Source organism: Sturnira hondurensis, unplaced genomic scaffold, assembly GCF_014824575.4.
Source record: "Sturnira hondurensis isolate 20B ecotype Veracruz unplaced genomic scaffold, ASM1482457v3 Scaffold0014953, whole genome shotgun sequence".
In the NCBI taxonomy this organism is placed as follows: domain Eukaryota; kingdom Metazoa; phylum Chordata; class Mammalia; order Chiroptera; family Phyllostomidae; genus Sturnira; species Sturnira hondurensis.
Window position 1 is genome coordinate 825040 of NW_028087584.1, and position 13465 is coordinate 838504.

At 36.3% G+C, this 13465-nt stretch overlaps 1 protein-coding gene across 1 annotated transcript in view; it reads right to left on the minus strand.

Annotated features, from left to right (window-relative positions):
- Window positions 1–3642: 3642 nt before the first annotated feature.
- Window positions 3643–13465, minus strand: part of CFTR (CF transmembrane conductance regulator) — a 214666-nt gene continuing 204843 nt past the window's right edge. The window contains exons 25-27 of the mRNA XM_037064209.1: window positions 6292–6464; window positions 5574–5679; window positions 3643–4344 (exon numbers count right to left, since the gene is read on the minus strand). Of these exons, the coding sequence (XP_036920104.1) occupies window positions 4144–4344; window positions 5574–5679; window positions 6292–6464 (480 nt within the window). The 3' untranslated portion in view covers window positions 3643–4143. The remainder of the gene's footprint in view (window positions 4345–5573; window positions 5680–6291; window positions 6465–13465) is intronic.

Consider the following 13465-nt stretch of genomic DNA (forward strand, 5'->3'; position numbering starts at 1 on the left):
AGGGATATTTTGTTTTTATAAGGTACTTATAAGGTTGTTATTTAATGTTATAATTAATATAATTATATAATATATAATTATATAATTATACTTATATAATTATAATATAATTAATGTTATAATTAACATTAAAGAATGGTATTTAATGTGCAGTATTATAATGTTATTTAAACAAAGTTGGATTAGTTATAAATGTATATTGCAAACTCTAGAGCAACCACTAAAAATATTAAGTAAAAAAACTATATGACTGATATGCTTAGAAATAGAAAATACAATAATAAAAAAGTGTCCAATTAAAGGAACACAAAAATGTGGCAGTTAAAATAAAAACAAAGAACAGGGGCAATGATCTAAACACCAATCGAAAGACAGATTGTCAGAGCTGATCCAAAACCAACACCCAATAATACATTGTCTATAAGAAATCCACTTTAGGTAATCTAAAGATACATAAAGATTAAAAGTAAAAGCATGGGAAAGTTATACCATGTTAACATTAATCTAAAGAAACAGAGAATACCTCTATTAATTTCAGACAGAGGTGATTTCAGAGTAAGGAAAGTTATTAGAGATAATGAGGGATGTTGCATAATTATAGAGTGGTCAGTATACTCCAAGAAGACACAACAATCCTTAATGGGTATGTAATTAACAACAGAGGTGCATGTATACACAATGTGCATGAGGCAAAAACAGACAGAACTTAATGTAAACCATGGATCAGGGTAGCAGTGATAGTTGATTAGAACCTACCACTCTGGGATGGAGTGCTGACAGTGGCAGAGGCTGTGCATGTGTGGGGTACCGGAGGTACATGGGAACTCTCTACTTTCTGCTCAGTTTTGCTGTGAACTTAAAAATGCCCCCTAAATAAAGTTTATCAATTGTTTAAAAAATTATCTGGAATAGTTAGAATTGAGCATGCTCTAAGACTGCCCTCTTGGGGTCAGTCACGTGTGAAAACAAACCTCTCCAAATAAGTAAAGGTGGGGATAAAGGGCTTGGCTTTGGTAGGGGTTACTGTCCATCTACCATACTGCTTCTGCATATTTCATGAAGAAACTCTACAAGGCTCTTTCAGTCTCCTGCTACCACAGTGATACGGGCTGCTGCCAGTTGGCCCACCTGTATCGAACAGTGGTGGAACTGCTCCAGCTTCCCCATCAAGTGGAACAAACAGACATCTGTGCTGAGCCTAATCATCTGAGGGCCCGCCACTCCTTCTGCAGCCCCCTGGCAAAGGTGTGGTTGCCATAACATAGTGGAGATCCAGCAGGCCACCTCCTTTTTCTAACCACCATGAACAAGAATGCCTGGGCCACTCTGAGCAGCATCTCAGGACCCTCTAGAACAAGTACCACTGAGATCACTGCATGGGCCATGATCTGCAGGGCCAGTGCTGTCCTGTGCAGCCACCAAGAGCTCCTGAGCACCCCCATTCCCAAAGCAATAAAGGCAACCGTGGACTTCCCTCAGGAAAAGAAAACTAAACTCTGCAAGAAAGAAAAGGGACCAAAGAAGCCTCACTGATTAAAAACAGAGATTTGAACAAAGAAAAGCCACCCAGGTTAGTGTAGAAACACTATTTCCCTTGATGAGCTTTGCTCAGTTACCAAGAGCTATCAGATAGCTACCACTGTTTAAATAAGCTTTCAAATAAATAAATGGATCTTTGCAGAATACTTTTTGTTGTCATATAAGCCCATTTTAAAACAAATAAATAATTTGACAAGTATCCTAACTCATGAAAGCAGGGACACAAAATGATATCCTTATACCCATGTTTATAAAGCATTATTCAACATCGTAAAAGGTGGAGGCAGCTAAGTGTGCATGGACAAGTGGATGGATAAACAAAGTGTGGTATGTACACACAGTAAAATATTATTCCAGTCTTAAACAGGAAGAAAATTCTGACATGCTACAACATGGAGGAATCCTAAAGACATTATGCTAAGCGAAATAAATTAATCACAAAAGGATAAATATATGGTATATGATTCTACTCATATGAGCTAAAATTGATACAGGTTGGGAAAGGGGAGAAATCAGGAGTTTTTGTGTAATGGCTAGAGTTTCAGTTTTGCAAGATAAAAAAAACCTGTAAATTGGTGGTGATGATGATTATATAACAATGTGAATGTACTTAAGACCACTAAAAATGGTTAACATGGTAAATTTTAGGTTATGCACATTTTACCCCAATTTTTAAAAGAAATAATTTTATGAGTGTCTCAATTCATGTGAGATTCTCAAGAGAAAAAGCAATATAAACCACTAAAAGAAGTTACTGCTTTTTCTCTTGAGAATCTCACATGAATTGAGACACTTGTAAAATTATTTCTTTTAAAAATTGGGGTAAAATGTGTATAACCTAAAATTTACCATTTTAACCATTTTTAGTGGTCTTAAGTAAGTGGGAGGGGGGAGCATGGGGGGGTGGGATGGGATGGAAGTAATAGACAGAAAACTGTACTTGAAAAATAATTAAATAAATTAAACAAAAAGAAGTTTCATGGTTTGTGCTCCATGATCCTTAGAGATTGAAAAGACACAATCAATGAACACATCTGAAAAAAAGCTGTTTCACACAAATATATGGTTTTTATTGACAAGTAATATTTTTCTTACAGTAACACATAGAATTCAATCTTTAGGGTTAGTTGAAGCTGGAAGGTACTGTGTCCTTAATAGGAGTAGTCAGCTTCTGTGGTACTATTTTCTTTAGAGCTTCCCCTAAGATGGAACCTATGTGCTCACTGGGAATTACCCAGGAGTGTACAACAACTGAGTGAGCCCTAATGCTTCTCTCCACACCCTCAAGGTACTTCATAGCCCCCAGTCAACATCACCTGAAGTTTTCCCCCAGTTTTAACATATCATAAAAATAGCTAATGCCATTAAAAGTCCAAATTTCAAATATAAATTTTTATACAAATATAATTCATAATATAATCATTTTAAAAATACAGCCATTTATATGAGCTTGAAACATTATTAGAATAAATACTATTTCCTATAGAAAATTTCATTTGCATCACAAAATTATAAAACAGAAGCATATAAAGCTAATTCATGATTGATTTTTCTTCAGTGTGTCTCTTGTTATCTCTCCCACTCAGTACATACAGAAAGAAGTGCATATAGTAAGTCTAAAAGCACAAGACCTCATTTATACCTAGATTTTCAGATTTCAGGTATGAATACCTGTAGTCTCCACAGCTCAGCTGCCTATGTGTTTACTACCTGGAGTTTCTGTGATAAAAAGGATTTTTTTGCACCAATTTTCTAGCCATCCTTCAGTTCAGATGGCTGCCTGTGTGTTCACTACCTGGAGTTTCTGTGATAAGAAGGATTTTTTTTTGCACCAATTTTCTAGCCATCCTTCAGTTCAGAGTTTTATGACCTTATTACTTTCTGGAAGCTTGGGAAAGGTATGTCAACTTCCACATGAAGGGAGCTATCCTGTCCCCTACATGATGTAATAGTTCCTTTTCCAGGTAAAGAATATATTATGGTTATCTGAATTATTTGCATTTTTGGTAGAGCCAAATGGTACTAACCCCGATTTCCAGGATTCAGGAAGTCCTCTGTCCTGACTAATACCTAGATGTTGTAGTTATATATTTTGATGGACTGTCTTGTGACTCTCACAGTATCCTAATACTCACTTGGAATGGGACAGTATGAATACTTATCAGAATATACAGTGTTGTTCTTAAATATCTTGGAGAGAGTAGAGAAAAAGCAATATAAACCACTAAAGTTTTCAGTTAATTGTATCTCTAAATAATATGATCACAGTTCTCCAATAATGCAAATCAAGAAATTTCACTAAACAGTAAACTAAACTAAGCTGGTTGACATTTATAGTCCCCTTTCCAATAACTACCAAAGGGAAAAAGTTTTCAGGAGAATCTGGTTTGCAAACACAAATGGTAAATCTTCAAGGATGTGAACTACCTTTCACACAATTTTACCATTGCCAGGAAGCAATTTATCCAGACTATGTGAACATTGTTAATGCCTCTTACCAAAATGTTTCCTTTTGAAATATAACATCCTTGTTTTCTGAGGCATAAATTGTTTTCTCCTTCAACTCTGTGAATGAGCATTCAATGCAAATATTCATATTGCTTTCTAAAGCCTGGTTTCTTGTACCTCTTCTTCTGTCTCCTCCTTCAGAGCAGTGATTTTGGGTCGAGATTTGTGCTTGCTTGAGTTTCGGTGGGGTAAGAGCTTCAGGCGGTCCAAGGAGCTCATGGCTTGCTGGAAGAGGACCTTCTCGCTCAGCAGTTTCTGGAGAGAATCATACTGCCGTACTTTGTTCTCCTCTATGACCTAGGGAAGTGGCTGTTAGTGAGATCTGAGAGACAAGGCAGGACCAGAGCAAGGACAGAAAGTGGCATAGGTTCAGAGGAATGTAGAAGCTAAAAGGAAAGCAGTGTGCAGAGGCTTGCAGTCTGAATAGTCATGGATATTTCATTTCACTGATGAGTCCTTCATCCTCTTGCTTTACTGAGCTTGCACCATCTGTGAAATTACCTATAACTTTCTACTTAGCAGCTGGAAGATTTTTTTAACAAGGATTTTACTGAGCACTACACTTCTTCACAGAACTTTGGAGGAACTAAGGGGGCTTTGTAAACCAGAATGCTTTTTCTTAGATCCCTTATATGTTACCTTAAAAATTAGTCCACAGCATGATAGTTGAACCTCTTCAACAGGGGATTTGGAGATTAATTCCAAACTGATCAAGATGTGCTTGAGTTTAATATGCCTCCTTCACACGTTCAAGTTGAGCAAACCCAAAACCAGGGAATAAAAAGGTTTTACCCAATTTCCTGAACCTGATCATGGTAGGGGCCAGAGGTTGTGAGTCAGCCCCCTAATTTGTCACCTGAAGCTCAGTAATAATAAAATTAATAACAATCCTTCAGTAAGGAAGCGTTTACCTCCAGCAGCCTCAAAAGTTTTAACAGAAATGATGTGATACATCATCCCAAGAACTTCCTTGTGACTAAACCTGAGGGAATTTGTAAACATCACTTGAAAGAATCTGTGACAGTTTTGAAAGCACAATGAGAAAGTGGTTGAAAGAGGCACTCACCTGAGCTCCAATCATGAGGTCCAATTTTTCTAATCATGATTAGAAAAATGAAATGAGCCTTTCAACTATTATATTAAAACTATACATGAGATGCAAGACAATTGAGGCCTGTCCTGGACCACATGCAAGGGAGATTTAGTTATTAAAAGCATCAGGACTTAAGTCTTTCTTCTGACTTGATCCCCAAATAAAGGATTCAAGAAGTACAGATGTTCCAATTTATTAACATAACTTAGTAATATGATGCTCTTTTGGATTTATTGAATTCCAACCTCATGTCAGAGCTCAGATCAAAGTGAAAAACTTGTGCAGCTATTTTGAGTAAAGCTAACTAAATGGCTACATGACACATGTTTTAAGGCAGAAATTGTACATTATTGTGACTTGAACAAACTATCACATAAGAGATAGTTATCAAGAATTAAAGAAATGAGATCTTAAGTAAATTATAAACACTCACCAAAAACTGTTGACATTCCAACATCGCTTCTATCCTGTGTTCAGAGAGGATCACTGTGCAGTCAGCAAATGCTTGTTTTAGGGTCCTTCGAATGATTTGATATGTTCTAGAAAAGAAAGAAAATACCACACATATCATCACAGAACATCAAATAATTTGCCTTTACCCTTAATTATGTACCTACTTTCCTATCAATTTAGTTCTTAAAATAACTTATTTTTCTTTAAATACATTTAACATAATTGTGATCTAGAGTCAACCACAACCAGCTTTCCAACCATGGGGTAGAATCGAAGTTTCCATCAATAAATTAGGACAAAAATTTTGAAAAAAAATTCACAGAGGTACATTTTTTCATTATGTAGATCACTAGCAGTTCTTTTGTGCTATATTTCCTATTGTGTAAGTGGAATAAAAAAATCATAAGAATCAGATTACACCTACGTAACTAAATATTTCATCATTTGTTGACAAGGGGGAGAGTTGATATGAAATTCCAAAGTACACTCAGAAAAGAACACACAGCTCTTATACTAGGAAATAAGCACTTGTGCTCATGTCAAATGGTGACTTTTCCACTGGGCAATTATTTCATGGCTAAAGAGGGTTGTTCCACTTGAAGGCATGATAGCCTAATGGGAATTTGTGTCAATATAAAGTAGGACTCAATGATTCTGCTCCCACTGTGTTATTAAATACCAGGAATTCTGAAACTCACATTGGATCCAAATGAGCACTGGGTTCATCAAGCAGCAAGATCTTTGCCTTACTGAGAACAGATCTGGCTAAGCACATCAACTGCTTGTGGCCATGGCTTAGGACAACCCCGCCATCCAAAAGGACAAAATCAAGCTTTCCAGGAAATTGCTCTATCACAGATCTGAGTCCAACCTGCAGAAAGGAAAGAGGGGAAAAAAATACTGTGTTTAGAAAAGGCAGTTGAGATACCACAAGGTTGAAAACACTCATAGGAGTTCTCAAAGTTTAAATTTAATATCAACCCCCACCACTCCTGCTATTTGGGTTAGACTGAACACAAATCTAATCTGTACAATCTTGACAGCTCTAAAGGACCAATCTACTACTTGTTTTACTTTTGAACTTCATTCAGTAAATTTTCAATGATTGTCTATTATGTGCCAGGTATTCCAATAGAGATTGAAGAAATGATAAATGTCACATGGTCCTGCAAGGATCAGGGTGTAGGGGACCCATTTGTTTTGGCCTGGCAATTGCGACTCATCTCTGTATGGAAAACCTACAGAAGCGAAGTGGTGGGCAAGAAGCCAGATCTTCAAACCGAGTTTTTCCATGGGAATCAGGCCTAGAAAATGCATACAGATTGTTACGACTTGCTCTTGCTAAAACTCCATCACCCTGGTTTAAAACAACAATGTATGATCTATCTTCAAGATAATTTCCAAAGCCTGTATGAGTTCTCCCAAGGACAGAGCTAATCAGCTCATCATCATTCCCCTCTGCATATTATTTTCATTTTCTTGATTGTACCTAAAATATAGACAATAATATTCCATGCAATAGATAATAAATCTTTCTATGATGTAAGACCCCAGAAAAACAATAAAAGCTTGTCTAGGCAAAGGTTGGGGCACTCCCCTCTTGAGGGAGTGGCCGAGGCACCCAGAGTCACTCTCCCCTTGAGAGAGTAGTCAGGCCTGTTCCCTTTTTCCACACAGGATTGTTGTCACCTGTGCATTCATTCTTCCCATAAGCTACAACAGGCAGACTCTGCTGGCCAGGGTTCACCACATCAGGGTTGTAAAGACATACCCAAATAATCATACCACAATTGAATACATGCTAGAAAAAATAACATGTAGAGAATGCAGTTACTTATTCTACCATGGCAAATTCTTTCCCACTGATTTCCATTCTCTGCTCTGTCAAAATAGAGCACGAAAGAGGGCATAAAATTATTAATTAGAGAGCTTTTTTCAACTACATATGGCAACATGCTACTCGCCTCTTTAATTCATAGACTCTGACTTTAAGAAATTGATAAAACTATGAAGTAAAGAAGCTGGAGTTAAAATGGTAGCATATTACTAGCAGATTTAAAGGTATTTAGAAGTTGAGGTGGAATATGAGAGTTGTGTTAGGGTCAATGGCTTATTTTTTTATAAGGCAGATAGAAAAAATAGATTGAAAATGCCAACAAGATGTAGAAACCCATTCTTTCAAAATAAGACAAAAATGACTGAAGTCTTGGCTCTTTATTACTTATTCAGATAAATGTGCATTAATATTTATTTTCTGCCAAATATTGCTGAGTGTTTGAGGGCCCAAGACATATGCAGGTGATTATATACTGCCCTTGGGAATTCTCAGATTTAGGATGAAGAGGTAAGATGCAATACTAACTGTAATACAGGCAGAATGAGACAATGGTTTTAAGAAAGACTCATGAGTTCCGTGATGGATTCCGAGATGACCTGCATCACCATGTTTGTTCAGCAAATATTAACTCTCTACCCATAATATGTATTGGAGATAATATTCATTCCCTTGGCTGGGTTTTCATTAAAGGAATCTCATTATAGAATTCATTACTTCTGGAAAGTGTTTCTAAGATGACAGGGAGTGTAAACATTTTAATTAGATAAGGGGCTACTCTGATGTAGCCCAGAAGACTCAAACAGAACACTACTTTTGGATCCAAGTAACTGAGAATGTGAATAAAGAACATTGGGTGGGGAGTTAGAAGACCTGTGTTATTTCTTTGACTTCAGTCTTTGAGCCTGCTACAATTATCTCCCATCTTAAAACAAAGCCCAAACCCTCACTTGCTTTCCACATTCTCCTTTAGCGTTACTCAATATCTACCCACTTTATCATCTGGAAGTCTCAAAAAATTAGTGTGCAACTATTGTTTCCGTTGACTCACACCACAGAACATGTTTCTCTTATTCAAGCATCTGTTAGTTGGCTTATGTATGAGAAACCACCAATCTATGAGTATTTTTACTTATTATCTTGTGCATGCAACTCTCCTTCTTCCTGTCCATTGAATCTTTGTTTTCCTAATCCCCAACTCTCTTGAAATCTCATTGATTATTAGGGCATCAATTACCATGGGTAAGCTAATGATTTTCTTTTGAATTCTCATCTGCAGTCCCAGTCTTCTAAATACTTCTTAAATCCTTCTCTTCCTCACCAATTCTACTACAGAGACCCTAGAACAGGCCACATTAATCTCTTAAGCATCATACTATAAATCCCAAATTGTCAATTTGCCAATTCACCATACAAGCACCCCAGGGATCCTTCTAAAAATACAGGTTTGACCATCTTCTTTCTTTGCTTTAAATATCTTCCCAACAGAATAAAACTGAGCTCTCTCTGGTGGCATATAAGGTATCCAGAATTGAGTCCCCTCCACTCTTCCAGCACCACCAAACAATGGGTAGGTCCTTATACACCTAGACGTAACCTCTGAATATTTCTAATCATCCTTTAAGGCAGTCAGGCACCTACCTATGATATCATTTGTGCAAGTTTTCCCTGTTAGACTGTCAGCTTTTTTTTTTAAATATTTTATTTATTTATCTTTTAGAGGGGAAGGGAAGGAGAGAGGAAGAGAAACATCAATGTATGGTTGCTTCTCGTGCATCCCCTGCTGGGAACTGGCCCCTGCCGGGAACTGGCCTACAACCCAGGCATGTGGCCTGACTGGGAATCTAACCGCGATCCTCTGGTTCGCAGGCCCGTGCTCAATCCACTGAGCTACACCAGCCAGGGCAAGACTGTCAGCTTCTTGAGGGTAAACATGTGTGCTTTTTAGATGTGTTCCCAGTTCTAGTACTGGACAAACTGTCAGCCTCAACTCATTTGTGCATTTGTTCAACAAATAAGTACTGAGCTTCTGGAATACTGACCATATAAAACAAACATGGTTTAGATGAATGATAAATTAATCCCAGCCTAAGGAAGCGAAACAAATGATAAATGAATGAGTGCTGGTTTTAGGTCTGTCAGTGTAGAGTGTCATTTAAAACAAGTCACTTTGCCTGTTTTTTCTTATATTTAAGACTCTATAAAATCCATCAGAGATCAAATTACAGAATTAGCAGTTCTTTAACACTGACAGATATGTCAGTATTTTATTTCAGATTAACCTGCAGTATTTGAGGATTTTTTAAAGTCAAATTAACCATCAAGAAAAGTATAGATTAGATGGATATTAACTAAGTTTATTGTGGTAATCATTTTGCAACATATACAATTACTGTATTATGTTATATACCTGAAACTAATATAATGGCTAGTGTAGATGTCAATTATATTTCAAATAAAAAAGCAAAATATTGTACTGATTAAAGACTAGATTTCTGAGTCATACCGAAGTGGTTTTGACTGTGTACTCCACCCCTCATTTGCTGATGATGTCAAGTGTATTACTTTGTTTCATTTACTTCACTTGAAAAAGACTGGGAAAGGCTTATATAGATTTCAAAGGCTTGTAATAAGGATTGAATGAGCTAATTTGTGGAAAGAGGCTGCCACAAAGTATGAGATATGGTAAGTACCTAATCCATGGTGATTATTAGTGTCATTGGAGCCTAGGAAATCCCAAGGACATAGGCCCAGTCACAGAAACAAACACTATCCATCACAAGTTGCCTGGAGAAGTAAATTAGCAGGAAATGCTGCAGTGCTATTCATTTACATCAGACCTCTAGTAATAAGGTTGAGGTTTGGGTATGAATGTAGTAGCATATATTCTCCCTTTAGATTCACATCAATCATACACTGATCCCAGGGCCCTAGGAGAAAAGCTATTTCACGGTGTGATACTTTGTACTTCCCTGTAATAAGAGCAAGCATATGTTTTTCCTGAATAAAACTATTTATTTACTGCAAGTATATCATATGTACCTAAATGTATATCACTGTCAATGTTTAGGGAATAAAATTTTAAAAAATGAATGATAGTGAGGCTTCAATCGGGGGTTGTATTCTGCAACATTTCTATCTCGCTCTTTTACTTACTATAAAGTGGTAAAAATATTTTCAAATCACATTCACTAGAGAAAGGTAAATCTAAGTTAGTAACACTTTAACTTTTGAAGTCACTGAACATTTAACAAATTTATTAATTACCTATTTTATGCTAGATAGTGTGATAGGCCTTGGAGAGAAAATAGGAAGCAAGATAAACCAGTAATTGTTTTTTAAAAGACACAAAGTTATTGCTACCAACTGTATGTGATGATAAAAGCAGCTTAAATTGGCCTACTGATTGTTTGGATGTAAATGACTGCTTAGTCATGTATTCCTTACTAGACTCAGTGAAAATTATTAAATTCTAGGTACTATTGCAGACCTAGGGATTCAAAGCTGAATAACATGTGTCCCTGCCTTGAAGGAAGTCATAGTCCAGATAAGAAGAAAAAAAAGTAAGTGGGAAATTAGTGCTCAAAGAGATGTGTACTATGGGAGAAAGAGATTGAAAGGCAATTGCTATAGAGATCATTTAATTTAATTATCTTTAGCCACACAATTCTTTAAATAAAACATACATACACATATACATGTTCCCAACATATTATTTTTAATGTTGTCATATCCATTTTTCAATAGATTAAAAATAATTATACCTGTGCACAGAACAAGTCAGAAATAATAGTTCAGGATTTTGTTTTTCTCTTTCTTATAAAGCTGAAGGATTGATATATTCTTTCCATGCAGTTATTAGAATTTAGTTTTGTTTCAACTGTTGTTAAACTTGCAATGAAAAGAAAATGTGCTGTTTTTTTCATTTGGGATTTTTCGTAGTTGTATATTTGAAACTGCTGATCATACAACGTAGGATGCATGTTGTTTTTTCAGTGCAATTTCTTCTCTAGTTATTCTTTGAACAAACCATGGATATTGTTAATATTAATTTATATTCCCCTCATTTTGTATGGATGTGTAGTGTGTTTGTAAGTGCGTATGGTTTATAATCTGACAAAGTCATGGGGCTCAGTTTGGCTACAATTAAATTTCCCTTCCCTTATTTTTATTTACTTTTATACTGTGTTGATTAAATAAAATGTACTGACCATCCATTACAAATAGGTAAAATAAAATAAAAATAAATACAGCCAGCCACTGAAGTCTGGCCTGTAGCTCCCACTGCTACAGACCGAATCACTAAATAGGTAGGGATGACCACTGAGTGGTCTGAAGATTTTCTTTTACAAATTCTTAAACAGAATGGAAATAAGTTTGATGGAAAATAAATAATCAAAAAATTAAAAAATATAAAATTTACCTTACCTTTGTCCAAACTAAGGTGAATTAAAAATTACTGGAATCTAAACATTTCTAATGATTTTCATCCTAATTTACTGTTAAAAATAAGTAAAACATGGACAATTTCTGGGTAAAAGAACTTTAGGACTAAAGACTCTTGTCAGCTTTACCCTGTCGAATAATCACATGTACTTTCCAAGTTTCTATTTAGAAAAAAGAAATTTTTTTAGGACATATCAAACCAAAAAATACTTAACAGTCTGTAAAGAGCCAGGAATTTTCTTCAAAATGTTGACTTTGCTATTTCTGCACTCCAGAATGTTATTATGGAGCAAGAGTTTGCTCTTGTGATAAGGAAGCATGAAAAAATCAGAAAAAGTGAATTGTGATTGGACTGACTAGTCCATTAGTAGACAGTTATAAAAACAGACACTCTGCACTCCTTTAGACATCCTTTTGCTACTCTGTAAGCTTTCCAGGGCAAATTTTTTAACTTAAAAGGCCACTATTTCTGCTATTTAGCTTATTCTCTAAAGTAATTTACTTGGCTATCAATGTGTAAAAAAAAAGGAAACTATTTTATAAGTAATTTAATAAGCAAACAATTACCAAAAAAAGCCACATTCTAAAACCAACAGACCTGCTATCTCAATTATGAGTAATACTCAGAGAGCTCACTGTGGTGAAAGCCTGTGAACCAGAAGTCAAAGGATACTGCTGTTCCTGCACCCACCAATAACCTCAGTCCAGTCCCTCAGATTTCTGAAGAGTCAGTATCTTTATTAGTAATGGTGACACCTGCTGCATAGTCATCACAAGATCATTTTCATAATTTATTATGCATGAATTATTTATTTATTTAGATAAGTGAAATCATTCATTCATTCAATGGATATTTACTTAACATAATCCATGTGACTGATACTACTCCATACACCAGAAATACTGCAGAAAGTAGATATCATCCCTGCCTTTAAGGAATCCACAATCTGGTGGCATACATGAGCAAGTGAAGAATGAACCTTTATCTTGTGTGAAGAATGTGATTAAAGGGGGAGCAGTACAGGGTTACGCCTAGAAGGGATCCTCCCTCAGACCTGGAGCATCAGGGCAGGTTTCTGGAAAGTGTAAGGAGAGGCCTGAATGATGAGTAGGAGCTCACTGTGGTGAAAGGCAGTGAAGGACTGGCAGGGTTTTCCAGGTAGAGAAAAGAGCATGCAAAGAAAATTCTGAAGACTATAGAGTGCATAGTGCTTTAGAGAAACCAATGAAAAGCAGTATAGTTGGGTCAAAGTTAAGTGGGGGAGATTGGAGAGTGATTTAGAGAGGCAGGCAGAGACCAAATCACAAAGGACCTTGTAAGCCACCTTAAGCAATATGGACTTTGTCTAAAGGAAAGTAAGGATCCATAGGAAGGGGAGAAACAAGAGATCAGATGCAGAGTTTAGGGAGATCGCCAGAGCTGCAGAGAGCCAAATGAACTGCAGGGAAGGAAAATCAGCTGGAGTCTCTTTTAAAAATCCATATGAGAGTTGTAGTGGTGTCAGGTGGGGATGAATAAAAGTGAATACATTCTAGATATTTGCAAGAGACAGCCTTAACATGACATGTGGAGAAATAGTCAAAAAGTCAAG